Source organism: Tenrec ecaudatus, chromosome 5, assembly GCF_050624435.1.
Source record: "Tenrec ecaudatus isolate mTenEca1 chromosome 5, mTenEca1.hap1, whole genome shotgun sequence".
Classification (NCBI taxonomy): Eukaryota; Metazoa; Chordata; class Mammalia; order Afrosoricida; family Tenrecidae; genus Tenrec; species Tenrec ecaudatus.
Genome location: NC_134534.1, coordinates 33,021,669 through 33,043,033, shown reverse-complemented (window position 1 = coordinate 33,043,033; position 21,365 = coordinate 33,021,669). Strand labels below are relative to the sequence as shown.

Below are 21,365 nucleotides of genomic sequence, written 5' to 3'. Positions count from 1 at the left end.
TTTCACGTGTGACTTCATGGTTGATGTTTCTCATTTTTTGCTGTGTGTATTTTTGCCCCAAACTTATTACGTTTGTTTATTTTATGCATCGTGAAGACGTATGTCACTGAATCCTTTCCTATGATAATAATTTAATTATGGCCTTTTCATATGCTTTTAAAGGAAGTTCTTCGAAGTTTTAGCAAGCTTTTAAAGCTGGGAAAAAAGAAAAATATTTTCATTGCTCTGGTTTCAACCAAAATCTTAGTGTCTATGCTCCTAAACACTTGTTTAGGTTTGCTACGTCTTGTCTGTACAAAAATCGTTCCATATTTAAAGCACGAGAAAACATATCCAGCCCGTTTTTCTTCTATGTTGATGTGTAATTGTGTAATTCCCCAAAAACTTATGTGCAAATATTTTTTGTTGATAGTGCTTAACTTCATGTATTTAATATCAGCTCATAGTCACCCTATTTACAGGGGAGAGAACTGTTCCATGGGGTTTCCCAGAATACAAATCTTTAGGGAAGCAGGCAGTCTCATCTGTCTCCCAGGGAGCGGCGGGTGAGATTGAACTGTCAGCCTTACAGTTTGCTGCCCAGAGACTAACCAGGGCACCACAGGGCTCCTGACTGGGCCACCAAGGGTCCAAATGGATTTGAAGGCAGTGAGAGTGAGAATGCCAATTTTCATCATTATGAGCCACAAAAATATCGACATGATTAAACCCTGAATTGTATCAGTACAGTTATAATATATGTAACAAACATATAATTAGATCTGTAATAAGGACATCCTTCTCTACGAATTTGAATGTTAAATAGAGAGCTTTTATCATGTCTTTTTCTGTGTTGGTATTTTTTCCAGGTGATGATGAGGGAATCCAGGAGATGGCAGAATCAGATGGGGATGCACAATCAGAGAAACCAGGTCAACCTGGAATAGAAACAGATGACTGGGATGGACCAGGTAGGACAGAGAACATGTAAAATCCAATAATCTGTAACAGTTATCAGGAATTCACATATTTTTTTCCAATTTGGTTAGTTTATGAAGTGAACAGTCTTTTCACTCTCATTTAAAATGTATGTGTGTCTGTGTGTGTACACATGGGATTTTAAATAACACAATGGAAAGATTTGTACTTTGTTCTGAAATATAAAACCCCCAATTTTACCTTTGCTTGTGGTGTCCAACCTTGTTTTTCTTTCATACCTGAAGAAGACTAAGAATAAGTCAGTTCTACTACCATATGTACTCATGCATAAGCCGAGTTTTCCAGCACATTTTTATGCAGTCTTTGTGGTAAAATTAGGTACCTGGGCTGATATTCTGGTTGGATTATACTTGAGTATATATGGTAACTATTTCCTTGGCCTGAGATTCTTAGAACAATATGCAAGTTCATATTGAGCACCATGTCAAGGTTTTAAAAACAAGTAAGAAACCACTAATATTTCACATGTTTTATTTTCAGCTTAGGCATAAGTTATCGGATTGAACTTCAGTACGCATTTAGAAGTTTAGAATCTATCAAACCATCCTCCCCTTTTGATTCAAGATTTTGGCAACATTTGGAAACCTTTTTTTATGACAAAACTTGAAGTTGAATTTCAAAAATCCTAACCTTTTATCCTTTTAAGAAGGGCCGAAGGTTATCAAAGTACTCTAAAACACCAACACAATATGATGTAAATATTGTAAAGATTCTCTGGGGAAAAGCCTTTGTATCTGGTGGCAAGTCATTTACAGTTGATGATAAATTTATAAACGGGGGCATTGGGTCATAGTACTTAGGGATATAGCAATTGTTGAAGGGGTGTTCGCCATAATGTGCAGTGCAGTGACATTTTTTCATTAAGGAAGATCCCTATATTCCAGTCACACTTTCACCCCTGCGTGACTTTGCAAATGGCCCTCTGCTGTGCGTGTGGACCCGGAGGGCTCCAGTGGTGATTTTCTGAAGCCGGTAGCTGGAAAATACAATGAAAACTGAAATGAAGACGGGGGTCTCTCTGCTGAGGATGATGTCATTTCTGATGTCATCCATGGACGCACCAATGTGGGTATTCTGTGTACTGTCGCACAGTGTTACACATGCTTTGGGATAAAAATATGTCTATAAAGTACAGAGATACACCTGTACAAGTTTGGGGAAGCAAAGAGCCTTTGGGAATTTTCACTCTACTGCCAATGCTTCTGTCTTCTCAGTGTGGAAAACCATTTTTTTTTTATAAAAAGGGGGGAAAAGTTTGGAAAATATTAGTGTTGTCATCTGGGTTACATTTAAGTTGTAAACTTTGTTTCCTGTTTCTTCATTCATAGGTTTATCACTCTGGATATGTATGCATGTATGTAAATGTGTATATGTGTAATATACACACACACTATTTTAGGAGAACTCTTGATTTAAAATTGCATTATATGAACTTCAAATGTGCCAGCTTTCAAAGAGGGTACATTCTGGTTTCCTGTCAGCATTTGGCAAATGGGATGGGGGCAGGTTTTCCCTTCTTGTTCAAGTCTGGGATGAACAGTTTTGTCAGTAACGTGGGAGCAAGAAGTCAGCTCAGGGTTCATGAAAGGCTAACAAATGGCTGCGCATTTTATGACATTTCTTCAGGAAACATTTCTAGAAATACAGTGGACTTATTATTTAACAATATGGAAGGGGCTGGATATAAGAATGATGCTTCCAGAGGACTCCCCCCACCCCATTTTGAAGTAAATTTACCGTAGTTATCTAATTTAAGTATTTTTCATTGATATGGTGAAAATGTGTATACTCTTTTCTGAGGCACACTTGAGTATATAAAAAACCTTGAAGTTGAAATACCTGCCTCTCAGTAGGTATGCTGATGAGAAAAGTCTTCTTCAATTCTCATAAACTAAACATATTTTTCTCCACAAATATTTAGTCAAAAACTTAGCTTTTAATATTTTGGATTTCCCTTAACTTAATAAGACTGATTCATAACAAGAGAATACATTTTAGATGTCTTAAAATTTTTTAAAATAATTTTATTGGGGTCTCATACAATTCTTATTACAGCCCATACATATATCCATTGTGTCAAGCACATTTGTTGCCATCATCATCCTCAAAACCTTTGCTTTCTACTTGAGCCCATGATATCAGCTCCTCATTTTTACCCTTCCTCCCTACTCCCCTCTCCTTCATGAACCCTTGTTAAATTATTATTATTTTGTCATATCTTACACTGTCCTATATCTCCCTTCACCCACTTTTCTGTTGTCCATCCCCCAGGGAAGAGGTTATATGTAGATCTTTGTAATCGGTTCCCCCTTTCTACCCCATCTTTTTAAGGTAGGTTATTGACTGATTATTTTTCAGTCACAGTAAGGTAGGAAAATATATTTTTGCACTTCAACAATTGCATGAAGAGCAGTTGCCTCAGCATTTTCACCCAGAGTTTGGTTAGGCACAGCAGTACCTGCACTTTCTGATGGAGAGACACTAATTCAAACTTCAGCGACAGTTTACAACCATGTTAATAAGTGGACCCTCCTTCCAGGGGGTGGGGTTTGAGTCTGATTTGCCACCTACCGACCAGATGAGTTTGGGGAGATCACTCCATACCTTCCTGCCTGTTTCTTCATTTGTATAATATAGACAATAACATCAATGCCTCCTCAGCTTATTTTTAGAGATTCAAAGATTACACACATAAATTGTTAGTGATGAAGCAGTACTTTTGAGTTTTTTATTCAGATTTTGAATGGCCTCATTTGATAGCAAGAAAGGCTAAACTTTAGAAATTCCAAGCACATTAACCACAAATTATTGTTTAAGACATGATGTCATGAGCCAGGTGTGATGTCAGGATTTATTCATATTGAGGTCAGTCCACTCAGTCTTGACAGCTACCACAAGCCAGACAGTTTTCTGTAAAAATAGAACAGAGTGAAGGGATGAGGGAACCATCAGAAGATTTGGAGGCACAGACCTGACATCATTTCAGATGGACCAGGAACTAGCTTATTTTTAAAGGTTTTGATTGAAGACGGCTGCCCAACCTTTCTGGATGCCTCAATTCAGTGGTGAATCAATTCCTGTCTTTGAGTGTTCTATTTTTATCCCGTGCAAACTCCAACTCGAAACGTTTCCCCCTTATTTGTTATTCCACTATAAGATACATTTACTAATCACAATTGTTCATGCCTTTGTTAACTCTTATGATTAGGTGGAGCCTAAACAATCTGTAGGAAAATAAGCTGGCCGTTTGTAAACACGTCTGCGGCTTAATGTTTAAACACGCTCCTGACTCTCATTTAAATATTCTTCAAGATTGCCTGATTCATGATTGAGTCGGAAAGGGAAACAAGCACTGAGCTTGTAAGGTTTAGTCCAAAGGAAAATGGGGATGACTTCCTCATGACTTCAAGAGCTCCTATACCTAGTTTTAAATTTAATCATTCTTTCTTGCTTTAGAAAAAAGATTACCCAGTCACTTCATGCCTTGGGATAGAATTCATACAGAATTTGCCATCTAGTGCTATTATGTTTCTCCTCATCTATGTTTCATTGGTGTCATAGACCTGACAACGCTTCAGATGGACCAGGAACTAGCCTATATTTTATGGATGTCAGTTTTGCCTTATCTTAAAGACTTTTCCTTTTTTTTGGTCAGTCTCACAAGCCTCAATGACTTCTTCAGTGTATCAATATTTTTCTGCATTTAATTATTCAAGAAATACTTGCTTTGCACCTGTAGCACGCTAATACGTGGAGAAATTGCTAGACGTCCACAGGGTCATACAGAGCTCCACGTTTCCCCTTTGATGTCATTTCTCGTCTTTAATTCTCTTCAATTAGACTTGAATTGTGTAACCCATCCTCCAGGCCCCAGCGGAAGAGTGAAGTGCACCTTATCCTGGGAAGCCGAGTGTGGTCGCAATTACAAGAGGCTGTGCCGTTGTGGAACCAGATCGGTTTGTGCCCACACACCTCTTAAGCATATGTGTAAAATATTAAACAGAGAATGATTCCGTTTCCTTATTTTCAAAATGAGAATAATGATGAAACATCTTTGTCCTGAGGATGGAATTTGAACAAGATGGTATTTTCACGTTGACTAGCACAGACCTCTGTTAAGCTTATATATTTTTTCTATTCTCTCGGAATGACCGAGGGTTGGACTATATAGACTTGATTTTGAAAATGGGGTCTACCTCGCTTGTTGTTTGCCTCTGTGTTTGCTTTCTTTCCCATTTAAGAAAATCTCTAGACTACTGCTCATGGTAAAAATTTGTAGATTTGACTTGGGAGAAGATTTCTGGGGAGAGGCAAATAGGCAAGTCAATGTCAAGCTGTCTCCTGTTTCTAACAAATAAGTAGAGGTAAGTCGTACCTCACTTGCATCAACTTTAAGTATGCCAACTCTCTGACTTACCTGATTAAAAATAGGTGCTCATGACTCTTGCTTCATGTACTTGGCTTAACTTTGAATGGATCTAGACCTTACCATCATTTTTACTACTGCTAGATTTCAATTTTCCATGAGCCCTACCAAAAAAAGCATATCTCTTGCCACTCAAAAAACTACACCTGCTCCTCACTAACCAACCTGGTTAGGTTCCAGAGACCAGACTGTTCCGCACACTTGGGACTATGCTAGACTAGGGGCTTGGGCGTATGTGCCATCTTCTCTCTTGGTCTCCCTTCTCCTCTCCCGCATGGACTGCTGGGAGCTCCAGGCAGGTCTCAGGATGCAGGTGGCATGGTGACCCCCACCTGTGCCTTCTCCAACTGTAGAGCCCATGGGGTTGGGGTGGTGGTGATGGCGGTGGATGGCTATTGCCCGTGCTTCCTGCCTCCCACCTGGGCAGGGATTCCACTTGTCCTCTGCTGTTGCCTCCTAATGCCCACCTAGGTGGGCTTCTTATTTGTCCTCCATCTACCCAGGCTCTGCAGTGCCATTTGCATGCCTTTCCTTCTCCTACGTCCCTGCTTCCTCCCCCATCCTCCCTTACATGGTTGGGTCCTTGCCAGGCCTACTTCTGTGTACCCACACCCTCTCATCTTCCTGCTGTGGCCCTCATCCTCCACCACCGGACAGACGGTATGCCGTGGCTGATTGGTTGCCATTTCTCCTCTGCCTGCTCATTTCCAGGGCCTCCAGTATGTCATTTAAGATGGCCTCTGGAGGGGGTCTTGGCCCTGCTGTGACCCGGTGTGGGGCCCCACATCATTGGATATATCACTTAAGAATATTTTTAAAGTTGTAAATATGAAATGTCAGATAGCAACATACTGGATAAGTGAGGCGTTAGGTGCACATGTCCCCTCAAATCAGGTGTACTAATGCAGACCCACACTCACTGCCATTGCCTACAGCAACACTGTATCGATTTGTGAGGCTGTCCATTGTTATGGGAGGAGACAGCCTCCTGGTTCTAGTTTGTTTGAACACCTGACATTGAGGTTAGCAGTGCTCATCTTGTTTTCTGGTCCGATCTCTCTCTCTCTCATGTGTGTGCGTGTGCACATATATAAAGTCTATTCAATAATATATGTAATATAATATATAAGTACTCTGCACATTTTTTACACATATAAAATGTGGGACATGTTGTTGTTTATATTCTTTGGCTTATAGTTTTCAAGATAAGCATGCGTCTTTGTTTAAATAAGGTGCCCTGACGGTGCAGTGGTTACACATGAGGCTGGTAACTGCAAGTTCAGCAGCATGAAGCCACCAGCCACTCCTTGGGAGAAAGCTGAGCCTTTCAACTCTGAAGAGTTAACAGCCTCAGCTGCAGGGCTAGTCTGCCCGGTCCGACAGGGTCAGTGTGAGTTGGCTTCGACTCGATGGCAGTGAGTTTTTTATTTAAATCGATTTTGAGATTAATATTTTAAGCATCTCATTTAAAATAAGTAGCACATCACACACTGGGATGGCGATTTGGAGATTTCATAGCAGAAACTAGGAATGCATTCTGAATTCAGTGTTATTGAAGAGCGTGATCCGCTGCTTGACTGGGAATCCGAGCTTTCATCAGAGGTGAACTCTAGGGAGGGCAGGGTAGCCGGTGCAGCCCAGCACTTCCCTGTGTGTGACTCTTGCCCCACCACCTACTAACTGTGTGCACCCGAGTGACTGATTGAACTCCCAGACCCAGCTGTGCTGTTTTATAACGCGGAGCTCATGATAGTGACTCCTTCATCCTCAAGGTTGCTCATGTAAAGCCTGGGCCAGAGAGCATCACAAGTGCCCCATAAAGAGCTCTTGGTGCTACTTTTGGTGTCATATGGGCAGTGTCAGTAACCATCATGGAGCCCTGGGATGGCGGTGGGTGGTGCTTGGCTGCAGTTGAAGCCACAGGCCTCCCTGCAGGAGTAAGATGGCTTGGAAGCCGCAGGTGTAGCAGTTGTACTCTGCGCTCTAGGGGTGCTGTGAGTGGGAAGCTACTGGATGTCAGTGGGTTTCAGGGTTTTAGCCAAATTAGAGCTCTATGCCGGTTAAACCTGTTGCCATTGGGTTGATTCTGACCTGAAAAGACCCTGTAAGAGAGACTCACATGCCCTCACAGTTTCCAAGACTGTCATCTATATGGAAGCAGACTGTCTTCGATTTCTCCTGTGGAATGGTTAGTAGGTCCAAATCCTCGATCTTCTGTTTAGTAAGCGAGCTCCTCCCCACTGTGCCGCCAGGGTTTCTTCACACAGGGGAAGCTGCCCGTCACCTTTATGTGCTGAGTTAATTTTGCTGTGGAATCCATGCTGACCCATGGGGACCCCACAGGGCAGGGTAGAACTGCCTCTGTGAGTCCATCGCCTGTAACCCTTTATGGGAGTGTTAACTGTGCTGTACACAACGTAGGTGCAAACCAATTTAGTTTAAAGGCATTTTAATATAAAGGGAATAAAATGAGATGTGTGTACTTGTTGCTTCTGGCCTGAGCAGCGATTATGGAGTTGATGAATAAGTTGACTCATATCTGCTCAGTGTTAGGAATGCATGCCTCTGTCTTGGGTGGGGAGGGGCGGGGGGAGAGGTTCTGCTCTGTGCCTTACATTGACTCGGGAGGAGTTTTGCCTCACGTGGAACGGTAGCCAGAAGACCACTGTGAGCTGGCGCACACACTAATGAAACAGGGCCTTCTTTCCTCTTTCTTCTTTTCTTTTTTTTCTCTCCACTCTTTACTAGTCCAAAGAAGGACTTGGAGATTACAGTTCCGATTTCGTTTCCTTTTTGATTGGGAAAATGTGGTAGATATAAGATCTGGGAAATGCCATTTGAAGTAAATTAACAGAAACCTATGAAACATAGTTAACCATAGATACAGTCTGACAGTAAGAAGAATATTGTGAGAAGCAGAGGAAAGCGTAGAATGACTGTGTATTACTCTGACAGTGAATTGGTATTATCTCTGCTATCAGATAATGCAGTTATCATTAATTTTCACATTTGCATTTCAATCTTGGGAAGGAAATGACTCTTGCCGGATGAAGATAAGAGCTCCGGTGCCGCTATAACGAACCATCATTTTAGCCCAATGCTTTGTGTCCCCATGCAAACGAGGCAGAGAGGACTGTGTGTGCTCTTGCCTATGTGTGCGTGGGGAGAGGGGTCAGAAAAACATGATAACAAACTGTCACAAATGACTGCAGGCTCTTGTGCCCTTTAGGAAACAAGGGAGGGGGTTCAAGGTAAACCTTCTGTAGGGTCGTGAAGTGGCTGTGGGGTTGGGAGATGAAAGCCGTACACTTCATAGAAGAGAATGTCCTGTAAACCCAGCGGAAAATTCTCTTCGTCTTAGTCTCTTTTCTACTTTGCTACTGGTGTAGAATTAGGGCATGCCTACATTCAACATTACCCATGCCCCCCCACACACACAAAAATGTAGGCTGAAGCCATCTGACATGTGGCCACTGTGTAGCAAGACCCTTACCTTCTTCGAGCCATAAAGAAGTGCATATACCATTTCTTTTAAAATGATTGTTTCTATTATTTACACATCTTCAGGTATGCCAGAATGATAATTAAGGATATTTAGATAACAGATTGTTTTAGAATCAGCGGACACTTAATTCGTTTGGACATGTTTAATTGAGAAATTCAAGTCCAAGTGAACTTAAGGTTCAATTTTTAGACCTTTCCTTGCAGTGCCATTTTCATTAGATGCACATCCGGAAAATAAATATGACGTCAACTTTGATAAGTCTTTCATAGTCTCCCCCTCGACCCCCTAAAAAAAAAACCCCAAACACATGGCAGCATAGTCTTCTAGCCCTCCTTACCTTCAGAGCAAAATTCAGTCACTGATAACCATTGATGACCGATGTGCCCATAACTAAACCACAATTGTCGTCTCTTCTCCCCAACTTAATGCCCCAATTTAGAAAGTCACGTGAGCTGTCACTTGCTTTCTTGTTGTATTGTGGTAATTTTAAATTGATTTCAAATATTATCTAAACCAATGGAATGTGTTTGCCAAAAGAGATCATGTTTCTATGGAAACCATGCGGAATGCTTTGGAAAGATTGGCTAAAAACTCCTACTAAAGGCCTAAAAAGAAATTGGGTGTAAGTAAAACAATATTTTAAAAGATAGTAAAACTGTAGGCAGCAACTATACTTAAATGGCTATGCAAATACTTTGAAACTCGCTCCAATCCAAAGGCATACACGGTCCGTGCAGGATTTGCGGTGTAGGCAGGGCTGTGCAATCCGGGGTGCCATCAGGGCGCAGACACAAAGGGAACGCCCTGGGCTCGCCTCGGTCAACCCGGAGTTTGTAATTGTATGTTCCGTGTGACTAACATTTAATGGGGAGAACGTGAGTTTAAAAATAGTTCCATGCTTTGGCTGTTTGGATGAAATGACTGTCCACCTGCCTGGTTCTATCCAATGATAGAACTTTCATAGTGCTCTCTCCCAAGGAGCATTGTGGTTTTGGGGGTCCCTGACGGCGTGGACCAGCGATCCCACATGTAACAGACGAAACCCTGCCTCGTCCTGGGCCACGCTCACCGTGGTTATTAGACTTGAGCCGGTGTGGCAGCGCCTTTGTGCACTGACCCATCTTACCCAATGGGGCACACCAGACAGCTGCTACCAGTCATAATCATTGGCATATGAGGAACATTTTGTTCATCTCAGTCATAGCTTCTTCCATGAAAATGTACACATTGGATGTTTACTTCTCCCCAAGGATTACTATTGTTGATGGTTTTCTTTGGCTTAGCATAGTAACTAGAAAATGCACCATAGAATATGATTGATTCTCTATCTGGAAAGCTAAAGGAACGGAAAATTCCAACTTCAAATTTGTTTCCACTCAAAACCCAAACCAAACCTGTTGCTGGAAAACAGGTGTTAACTCAGTGATCCTTTGGGGCAGAGTAGAGCTGCCCAGTAGGGTGGCCAAGGCCATGATCTTTATAGGAGCAACTCGTCTTACAGGCAGGTTTGCTTGAGGAAAAGCAAAATAGTTAGATACAGATGCATGCATTCACTCCTGGTCCTCAACTTTGGAACCGGATGACTAGAAGAACAGGGTAAGGATATAGACTGCTAGGAAACCAGCGTAGGAGAATAAATGGGAGTTTTGGGAATTAATCTTGAAGGGCACTAGTACACAGGAGGGCAACGGAGGCAAAGTCCCTTCAATGGACACTAGTGAGTGACCAGAGAAATTGGGGTGGGGCAGAGAAAGGGTAATATTATTTCAAGGAGTGGGCTGAGGCCTGCAGTAAGTGCTGCTGAGAGGTTGAAATTGAGCTTATAAATCTTCCTCTGAATTTATCTGCGTCCTTTTCATTAGGGATTTGAACTAGAACTATTACATTGGAGCTATGATGGCTGAAATTAGACTATGGTTGGTTGAACTTAGAGGGACAGGTGAGGGAAGAAATGGAGTGAGCTAGACTCAGTCACAGCTCTCGGTAAATAAACATATCACTGTTTGGGTTTCCCTGAAACTATCTTTTCATACTTAAACATTATTTGCTCTTTGACCTCATTTATTTTTTAAACAGTTTTATTGACACATAATTCATATAACATTTTAAATCAATAGTTCAATCATATTTTAAAAAGAGTTGTGCAGTCATCACCAAAATTAGTTCTAGAACGTTTTCTTCTCTCTTGTGCTCATTGTTATTAGCTCCCCATTTCTCCCCCGGCTTACCCTGCCACACCCCTAAGAAATCATTAATCCACTCCTATCTCTACAGGTTTACTTGCCCTGAATTTCCTATACAGAGAAACATACAAAAGGAACCAAAACACAAAATGGGACATAATTTTAAGTACAAAGAATGAGACATAAAACTGAAACTCTATACAGTTATTTACATTAAAAAACCTAATCCATTGTTGTAGATTTGATTCTGATTAAGATTCTAACAAACTGAAGAACTTAGGAATCAGCCTTCAGAGAAATTTGGACCCCGTGCTAAATTTCTCTGAATCCATTTTCCATTATTTTTTCTAAGTTTATTTCAGTTATTAGTTGTTTTCTGCTCATATGATTCTTTGTGTTTTACAAGTGCATTTCTGTCATTTGTTTTGTATTCCATTATGTCAAAATTGATCTTCTAGTGACTTTACCTTGTCATGTCGTTCATTACTTTTGGAGGTTTATCGCTTTTATTACACCGTTATGTACTGAATGACATCTTTTTAGGCAATGTCTGATCACATGTAGATCCGTGGCCCCATCAGATTGTAATAAGCATTCATGAATCACTTATTGGAGCATCCCACATGCAACACGTGTATCCCATGTGTCTTGTGCACAAAGTAATTACACTATCAGGTGTATAATGGGGCATAACACTTGTAACCTATACTACACATACCTAGATTGTCATAATAAATACCTAAGCTACTGACCTTTCTATGTATTTGTAATCTATATCCTATCCTGATCTTAATAGGAAATTTTCCTTCATATAAAGAGAAAGTTTACCATGTATGCAGGGACACTTTATATGTAAAGCACCTCATCCAATCTCATGTGCCACATGTCTTGTATGCTGTTGTAATATGCTCTCTCTGTTTTCCTTTTCTCTAAAAAATGTTGCTGTGAAATGCACCATGGCTCCCAAACACAGCCAAACCAGTGTTCATGGGAGTAGCAGTAAGAGGCAAGGAGGTATTGATTTGGAAGGAAAACGAGTAATTTTTAAACAACAAATTGGTATTATTTAGGTATTCTTGCACACTATCCAAGCCATAAAGTGTCCTCATTCAGAGATTATATTGTAGGCAGCACATGTGTATCTACAGTGGGTAGATTAATATGGATAATAATCTGTTAGAAAAAAAACCTATGTCAAATAGATAGTACATTAGCTAATAGGTGGAAAAACCCAACTCACTGCTCTCTAGTCCATTTTGACCCACTGCAACCCTAAGGACAGAGTAGAACTGCCCCTTTGGGTTTCTGAGGCTGCGACTCCTATTCTTAAGGCAGCCTAACTCTTTCCTGGAGGAGAAAGTCCCGTATTCTCCTACTGAGGGCCTGGTGCTTTTGAACTTCTGTCCTTGCAGTGAGTAGCCACTGGACTACCAGGGTTACACCATGGGCTTCTCTCTGCTAGGTCAGCAGTTTGAAATCGTCAGGCGCTGAGCAGAAGAAAGACATATTTACTCCAGTAAATATTTATAGCCACAGAAACCCACATAAAAGGCAGTTATGATTCAGAATCTCCTCTGGGGCACCGAGTTTGTTTATTTTTAATCTATGAGATCCCCAAACCAAAAAACCCAGACTCATTGCCATCGAGGCCATTTGACTCATAGTATTTCCTGTGGATTTCTGAGACTGTAACTGTTGATGAGTCTTTTTACCAAGGAGCTGCTGCCTGTGGTTTTGAACTACCAACCATGAGAATCACAGCCCAATGTGTAACCACTATACCACCAGAGCTCTTAATCTAGTAGATAATGTGCTGTAAATTTGATATGGGTTAAGACGATATTTTTCCTTTGTTTCCTATATCCAAGTTCATGACCATGTATACTTTTGGAATCTCTGGACAATCCAAATGGTTAATTTTCTTGACTGCTTGCCAAAAGGTGAGTGGTTAAATCATCCCCCGCCCCCACCCCACCCACCCCCAAGTCCCAAAAAATCCCTAGTGATCTACTTAAAATTAAAATCAGTCCTATGTGGAAAAATGAAATTCCTATAAAATTGTTTGTTTGCTTGCTTGCTTGCTGTTTGGAAAATTGCACTAAATTATTTTAAGAACTCGTCATTTAGGAACTGAAGGCTAACTGTTTTTGTAAAGTAATTGATGATGAACACCTAATGAGATACTTTAGCACATTTTAAAATTAAAGAAGATCTAGTTTAATTCGGGTTTCTGAATTTTATTCATTCTTTAATTTTAAAAGAGCAAAGAAAAGCTATACAAACCCAAGTGAAACTCAATGTTAAGTTTACCATGGGGAAACAAATACCAAAAGGTTTTGAGGCCAGAGCTAATACCAAATGCTTAAGAACCTCAAGTGGACCTCTTCCCAGTCATTGCAGCTTGGCAGCATGTTCAGTTTTTAGGTGGATCAAGTGTCTGAAGGAAGGTCTAGAAGCCTTCAACAAGGAGACAAGAGAAGGAGGACTGTCATCCTCAACGAATCATGAAACTGCGTCTGAAGTCTAGAAAGAGATGGACAAAGGATTACCATGGATGGGAGAGCTACTGAAGTTGGGATCTCACCTGGTTTAGCATTTTCAACATTAAGTGATTATCTGTCTCAGCAGGCTCTCTGCTCAATAGACGCCTAAGGATTGGCTATAGGTCAACTTGCTGAAAGAGCTAATCTTACCATTGGTCATTTAAGTAAGCTCAAACTTACGAAGATGACTTTATGGAATAAGTCATTACTTAGTCCTAGTCTTGGATGTACCAAAGGGGTCTTTCAGAAGATAGTGGAATAAGAAGTAGGATGTATTGAGAACAATAACCCCATTTTGAAGTTGTTGTTTTTTCCCCCTTACACACAGAACAATTTTATTTGGTCTGGGAGGGGAGGCTGGGACGGGCAGGGCCAGTGCCCACCTGCGGGGGCTTTCCCGGACATCAGGTGTTCCTCCATTCTATAATTTTTAAACAACATTATCTTTTTACTTACCTTCTTGGTCTAGAATGATATTGTTATTGTTGTTAAATGCCATCAAGTTGATTTTGATGCCTGGTGACCCTGTGTACAATAGAGCGAAACTCTGCGCAGCTTTGTGCAATTGTCTTATGTTTGGGCCCATTGATGCCACCACTGTGCCGATCCATATGGTTGCATGCCTTCCTACTTTTTGCTGACCCACTACTTTAGTTCAGAATAGTTGCTCAAAAGGACCAGAAAACATAGTTATGAGTTTCCTTGCAGATAATTTTTGCAAAATGCGTTTTGTTTTTTAATCAGCACTCCCTAGTGTTGCCTTGAATTGGACTCCATTAATGAGTTAGCTTTTGATTGGCCACTATGGGTGTTCCTGATTGTCAACCGTTAACTCCCTGGTAGTGTCAAGGGTTAGTACCCTCAGCTGCTAAAGGTTAAACTTCTGAGTCTGTGCAGAGAAGCCCATGGAAAGGAAGCCCGGTGGTCTCCTCTGTAAAAGTCGGCCATTGAAAACCCAAGGGGACCCCTACTCTGACACTTCTGGCATCAGAATGAGTCAGAATTCACTTAAACACAACTGGCTCAATGGGCAACTATTAATCAAAGACGGGCTATTGAACATAAAAAACAGAAGATGCTAGCTTTTGTTGCTATCATCTATTGTTATTGCTATAAGAATGACACACTAAAAACATGCCATTTTAAAGGGAGAAATAACTCAGGACACAATGCTAATTATTTCTAAACAATTAAATAGTTGACTACTGAACACCTTATTTTCGTCTTCCTGTAAGTGAAATGAAATGTTCATGCTCCCCCGTCCAGTGTCAGGTCTCCCCTTGATGAGGAGACAATAGGAGCTTTCCAAATTTCTGGAAAGAGAAGGCTTTCTGCCTCCTGAGAGAGTGATAGTCCTCCTAATCCTCAGGGGACAGTTCTGCCCTGTCCTGGAGGGTGGCTATGGAGCAGAGTAGACTCAGTGGTGCTGGGTTTGACAGAAGTAGAAAATGAAAAATGCAAAACAGCCACTTCTTCACTGGGATCTCTTCTCTCTCTCTTTTTTTATAAATCATTTTATTAGGGACTCATACAACTCTTATCACAATCCATTGTGTAAAGCACATTTGTACATTCATTGCCCTCATCATTCTCAAAACATTTGCTCCCCACTTAAGCCCCTGGCATCAGCTCATTTTCCCCCCTCCCTCAATAATTTTTTTCTCTCTTTTTTTTCTATATTTTACCAAGGAAAAAAATTATGGAGCTATAATGAACATATCATACAATTCAGACGTTCACTCATCGAGAACGGTTGTATGATCACGGACACAATCAATTGTGTAACCTTTTCTTCCTTCTGGTACCCTTTGATGTTGACTCCCCATTTCCTCTCTTCTCCCCACCCCTGCCCCCAGGCAGTCTTTCATCCTGCTAGGGCTTCAGTAATTTTCCATTGCTTTGTATCTCTTCTGGTTTTTAGAGGACCTAATGGCTTTTCAGAATTGCCTTCCTTTAGCCATGTCCTTTGTTTTTTGGTTTTCTTGAAATTTCCCTTCAACATTTCTTATGATGCCTACTCCCCACTGATTTCCCATTGACTTACTGGCTGGTCCATCCAGAACTGCTCAGTTCACTTTTCGAAGAAAATATGTCCTATGGTACCACATCCTTCATTTCATATGTGCAAAAATCCAGTGTTTGATAATTTCATTTTCTATGTTTAGATATAAATTCCTTTAAAAACTCAAAGATATACCTCTCATTATTTTCATAAAATCCTCACTGAGTAATTGAAAACCATGGAATAACAGTAGGTAACTAAGTGACTATCAGGGGTCCTCAAACTTTTTAAACGGGGCCAGTTCACTGTCCCTCAGATCTGTTGGAGGGCTGGAATATAGTTTAAAAAAAAACTATGAACAATTCCTATGCACACTGCACATGTCTTATTTTGAAGTACAAAAACAGCGGGATAAATGTCCTTGGCGGGCCACAAGTGGCCCATGGGCCATAGTTTGAGGACGCCTGGACTAAATCAATACAATTTGTAGTGATTGGTGGTTACCGATTTTCCCCAGAGGTCTTAAAAAGAGGAAATTTGTAAAACATGTTTGAAGTTTTCAATGTGTACTGACAAGGTTTCATTAGAGAAGAGGGAGGTGGGGGGTACAGGGAGACAGAGCGGGAGAGAGAGATGGAGAATTATCAGGCAGCATGTTGGAGAATTGAGGCTCCTGAGGAGGCCAGCGGAGAAGACAAACTCAGTGTACAGATGCAGATTAGGTCTTGGAAGATGAGGGCGTCAAAGGGATTTAATGGTGGGGTGGATTATAGAAATCCATGTAACAATGTTAAATAATTATAGTTCCAGTGGAGATCAAAGCGGTGCTGATTGAACGCCCTGAAGCTGTTAATACAAAGTATCTTGAAGGGAAAATACAGCCTTGGAGCTTGGTCAGCGGGCAAACAACGTTTGTGCTATAGCGGTTGCCGTATATGGAAGGCCCCACTAGGGGGGAGAGATGGAGGAGGGAGTCTGTTAGGGGATTTCTGTATTCAAACTGGCTTTTGGAGTGGTTTGTAATCTGGTGGAAATTGCTCAAAATATGTCTACAACGGATACATTCTTTCTTTCCGAGAGTGGAGAAAAGGAAAGGTTTATTTACTTAGCTGTATCCCAGATGCCAATGGGAAATTCGGTCATTTATTTACCTGTTAGGATTCTTGATTTTATTTTTTCCCCCCTTTGAGGAAAATTTTACTTTCACCATATGCACCAGAGGAATGGTGATAATAGGGGACGGAATCTTGGTGGAAGAATCGTTCATCCACAGAATGAGTAACAGCACCTGTGAATTATTATGGAAAAATGAAAATGCATCTATGCATTTGCATTGGTCTGATTTTAGCATGCCCCCAAGACTTTATAATGCGCATAATAACAAAACAATGGAAATTTGCCATTAAACAAGACACTGATTAAATTATCCTCAAGCACACAGTTTGCACAAATACCGTCTAGAACTGTATCCTCGTGCCATCTCTGTACCATCCCTCTCTATGTGTTACTGCTTCTTTATGTCGCAAGATAAAAGAAAGTGGGTCGCATAGGTTTGACTCCTTACAAATGGATCTTTCGCTTAGTTTTCAAAAATTGAAGCTGCTTATAATTGTAAAAGTCACTGAAAATCCAAAATGAATATGAAAATCAGAACTCGAGAAAATGATATTTCTAAATCTTACCATTTAAATATATTGTTTACATGTCTAATTGAACCGAATACATCAAATATAGAATTTGGAATCCAATTATGGGCAAATGTGTGAAATCATGCTCTAGGTATCCTGGCTTGTGTTACACTGAGAGTCGAAAATGAGAGTTCAGCACGGGCACAATGGCAGTTTTACGGTTTTGGATGTGTGCTATTGAATGAATCAATTCATTTTAAACTTGGAAAACCTTTATATAGATTTGGTGAAATGCTGATCCCAATAGTTGATAAAAATATGCATATTTCCAAATTTCATAAGAGGTTGCTAATGACCTTAAGGGAAATTGATTTTAGGTAGACCAAACAATCTGAAGTTTTGAATTAGAATAATTTAAGAACATTTTTTTCTTAATTTGGCTTCTCTAATCTGAATATTCATGAAAGGATGTTTAAGAAGTACAATTTCCTGTTACTTGTCTCTTTCTATTGTAGGAAATAACTAAGATTACAAAAAAAAATCTCTCTGCATGATGACTGATTTTAACTTCATGGCTTTTCTTAAGTAAAGGTTTTATGACATTTCCTTTAATGTTAAAAATATATTTTAATATGAAAGCATTTCCTTTGCCAAACCAATATCTATTTTTTATCAGAGCACAAGTTTTCTTAGCTGCAATATATTTCTTCATCTGTATAGCATGATTTCAAATTCAAAGTTATTGGAGGTGATAAGTAGATTACAGGTTTAAAGTGTTCTAATGAGGGCACTTCAAATGTTCTCAAAGCAGTGTAAAGCAACAATAAGACCTTAATATAAATTAAAGCAATTTATGTCAGCTAGAAGCTAAGTGTTAGCCAACCATATGGTTTCACACATACTGTTTCGTTTCTAGAATGTCAACAACATTCTAAAGCTCATCTTACATAGTTGACAACTAGATAATGCGGTAGCTTTATGCAGTTTCTGTGTAGACAAAATATTATTTTTTCATTTTTATTTTTGTAGATTGTCTTATCCCAGAGAAAATTTACAAAATACAAGAGGAATATATGAACTGTCCCAAATTACCCATACCAAAAGGTTGCCATTTTAATAAAACTTTCATTTTATTTTTAAGTCAGATTATTCTAGCTCACAGATAACTACATATTTTAGAATAAATGTCAAAGGGTAATAAAGAAATGACTGATTTTCTTATTTTGAACAAGAATTTTGTCTTAAGAGTACGGGCAACCCTTTGGCTACTGATGAATTCAAGACTGAATATAAACCCTTTGAAATTTTAAGAGAGCAAGAAAAAAATCTGGAATTTACTTAGACAAAACTGGTTCAAATCCTGGCTCCGTGTTTGACCACTTCCTAGTTCAGTGACCTTGGAAATTTTGCCTAACAACATTGAATTTCAATTTCCTCATAGTCAAAGGGAGATGAATCCTAGCTCATTTATTTGTTGTGAGAATTGAAACAAAGTCATGTGAGACAATGTAAGCATTTCCTCCCAGTCAGGCTGCAGGAAGGAGCTCTTAGAAGACTTTCAGGGAAACGTCAAAATCCTTTGTCCTCGAAGATGGAGAATAATCCTGTGGGATAGAAAACTCCCACCTTGAGCCCCAAAACTAATAAACAAAATACAGCAACCCTCACTGACATCAAGTTAATTTTGACTCTTTCTGATCCTACATGACAGTGGAACTGAACTGCCCCTTTGATGTTCTGAGACTGTAAATCTTGACAGGAGCAGAAAACCTCATCTTTCTTCCTCGGAACAGCTGGTGGGTTTGAACCACTGACCTGTGGTTATCAGCCCAACTTGTAACCCACTACCAGTTTCTTCCTTGAGTCCTAAACTTATCTCCCATTCTAATACAACTCATTCTGCCATAATCAACTATAAAAGCCTTAGAATTAGCACGACTTTATCAAGTTAGCTTATGTCTGTGATCCTCAGTTTTCTTACCAAGACATGAGGACAGTCAGGCTTGCTGCTTTTGATTGACGCAGTAAGTGTCTTCAATAAAATGAGTCGTAATTTATATCTGGTGCAAAAGAGTTCCTTAAGGTTTGTCTTGTTACCTATTATTGATTTGTTATTATTATAATTTCGAGTAAATGACTGTTGTCTTTTGGTGGTCATTGGCTTTTTTAGAATATTAAGGAAAGTAAGTCTTTACTGAATTTCTATATTTAACAGAAATTCTATCAAGCCCTGATAATGATGAGGTCAATAACACAGATGGTATCTAAACCTCATGAAATTTATATTGTTTTATGAAAATTATCTTAAATCCATTTAATACAGGATGTCCCGGAGTTATGAAAGTACAAACCAACCCTTGCAAAGATCATGGGCTGCCTGCTTGCCTCCTTGCAGCTCTTCTAGCTGTAGTCTCTGTAACTCCCAACAAACCACTGAGTGCGGCCAGGCTCCCCCCACTCCATTGCTGATTGGATTATCTGATCCCTCTGTGAATAATTGTGGTTGTAAAAACTCAGAAATCTAATAGGGCGATTGGTCAGTTTGGCTGGGTATAAAATGAGCCCTTTCAGAAGCAGAAATGGGAAATTCACTGTCATCAGTCACAAAAAGACAGGTGTGAAGCACATTCTTTGGATCCCAACGTCTAAACCCATGCACTTAATCAGAGGGGCAAGGACTGCAGACCGGAGTGAAAGCTGAGTACCATTGGGCTGAGGTTAACTTAGGGCAGAGCTGCCCTAAAAGCTTTGTTAACATGATCCATGCATCACATTAGGGACCGGTGACTGAGAGGCTGAGGACACAGAGAAAGAGGCAGAGACTGAGACAGACGCACAGACCTGTGGGTCACTGAAAAGAGTCACTCCTGACCAAAAAACTGTGTAGTGAGGTTTTCTGATCCTGACTTGTAACCTATTCCCTCATGGTGCTGTCAGATAAGAATTGGACTATTAACCGCAAGGTCGGCAGTTCAAACCTACCAGCTGGTCCATCCTTAATAGAAGAAAGAACTAGGAGGCAAAAGGCATTTGTATAGAGGTATAAATATAGATATGTACATATGTAAATATATATAATTATAGGGACATAGGCCTATGTATATATATTTATATGCTACGTATTAAGGAAACAGAAATGACATTGGTCCTCAAGTACTCCCTCAATGGAAGAACACTTTGTTCTAATAACTGTGCATTCTATGACACTAACTTGCCTGATACGAGATTGTTTGAAGACAAAAGAGGTACATAAGAAAATGTGAAAAAAGCTGATGGTGCCCGGCTATTACTAATTATAGCCTCCGGGGTCTTAAAGGCTTGAAGTTAAGCAAGCAGTCATCTAGCAGGAAGGTAACAAAGCCCACTGGACCAGGTATCAGGCCTCAGAAGACCCAAAACAATCATACAATGTGAACAAGCGGGGCTTAGAGTGGAGACCCAAAGCCTGCCCAAAGCCCACCACATGTAGCCAATTGGACATCCCCTCACAGAAGGGTCACAAGGAAGTGACGAGTCAGTGAGAGTGCAGTATAGTACCGACTAAACACAAAATATTCCTCTAGTTCTTTAATGCTTCCTCCTGCCACCCCCTGCTATCATGACCCCAGTTCTACCTTACACACCCAGACAGACCTGAACCTGTACACTGGTACAGATAATAGCTCTCAACACAACGGAATCCAGGATAGAAACCCCCCGTCCCCCACCCCCAGTAATGATACCAGGAGGGTAGGGGGAAGGTACAGGGAGGAAAGGGGAATTAATCAGAAGGATTGACATATAACCCACCCCGCACCCCAGAGGGACAAACAACAGAAACATGGTTGAAGGGACACAGTGGATGGTGTAAAATATAAAATAATAATTTATAATCTATCAAGGGTTCACAAGCATGGACTTGTGAGCTGATACCAAGGGCTCAAGTAGGAAGAAAATGTTTTTAAAATGATGGCAACATATATACAAATGTGCTTGATAAAATTGATGTGTGGATTGTTAAAAGGGCCGTAAGAGCCCCCCCAAAAATGATTTTTTTAAAAGATTTATATCCTTGACTCAACAGAAGTGTTTCCAAAAATAAACCTCATAAAATCATCAGT

At 40.3% G+C, this 21,365-nt stretch overlaps 1 protein-coding gene across 2 annotated transcripts in view; it reads left to right on the top strand.

Moving 5' to 3' along the window:
* ZFPM2 (zinc finger protein, FOG family member 2) overlaps positions 1–21,365 on the top strand; it is a 513,834-nt gene that overhangs the window by 138,866 nt on the left and 353,603 nt on the right. For both annotated transcript variants that reach the window (XM_075549373.1, XM_075549372.1), the window contains one exon: positions 849–950. In XM_075549373.1, coding sequence (XP_075405488.1) covers positions 849–950 — 102 coding nt within the window. The remainder of the gene's footprint in view (positions 1–848; positions 951–21,365) is intronic.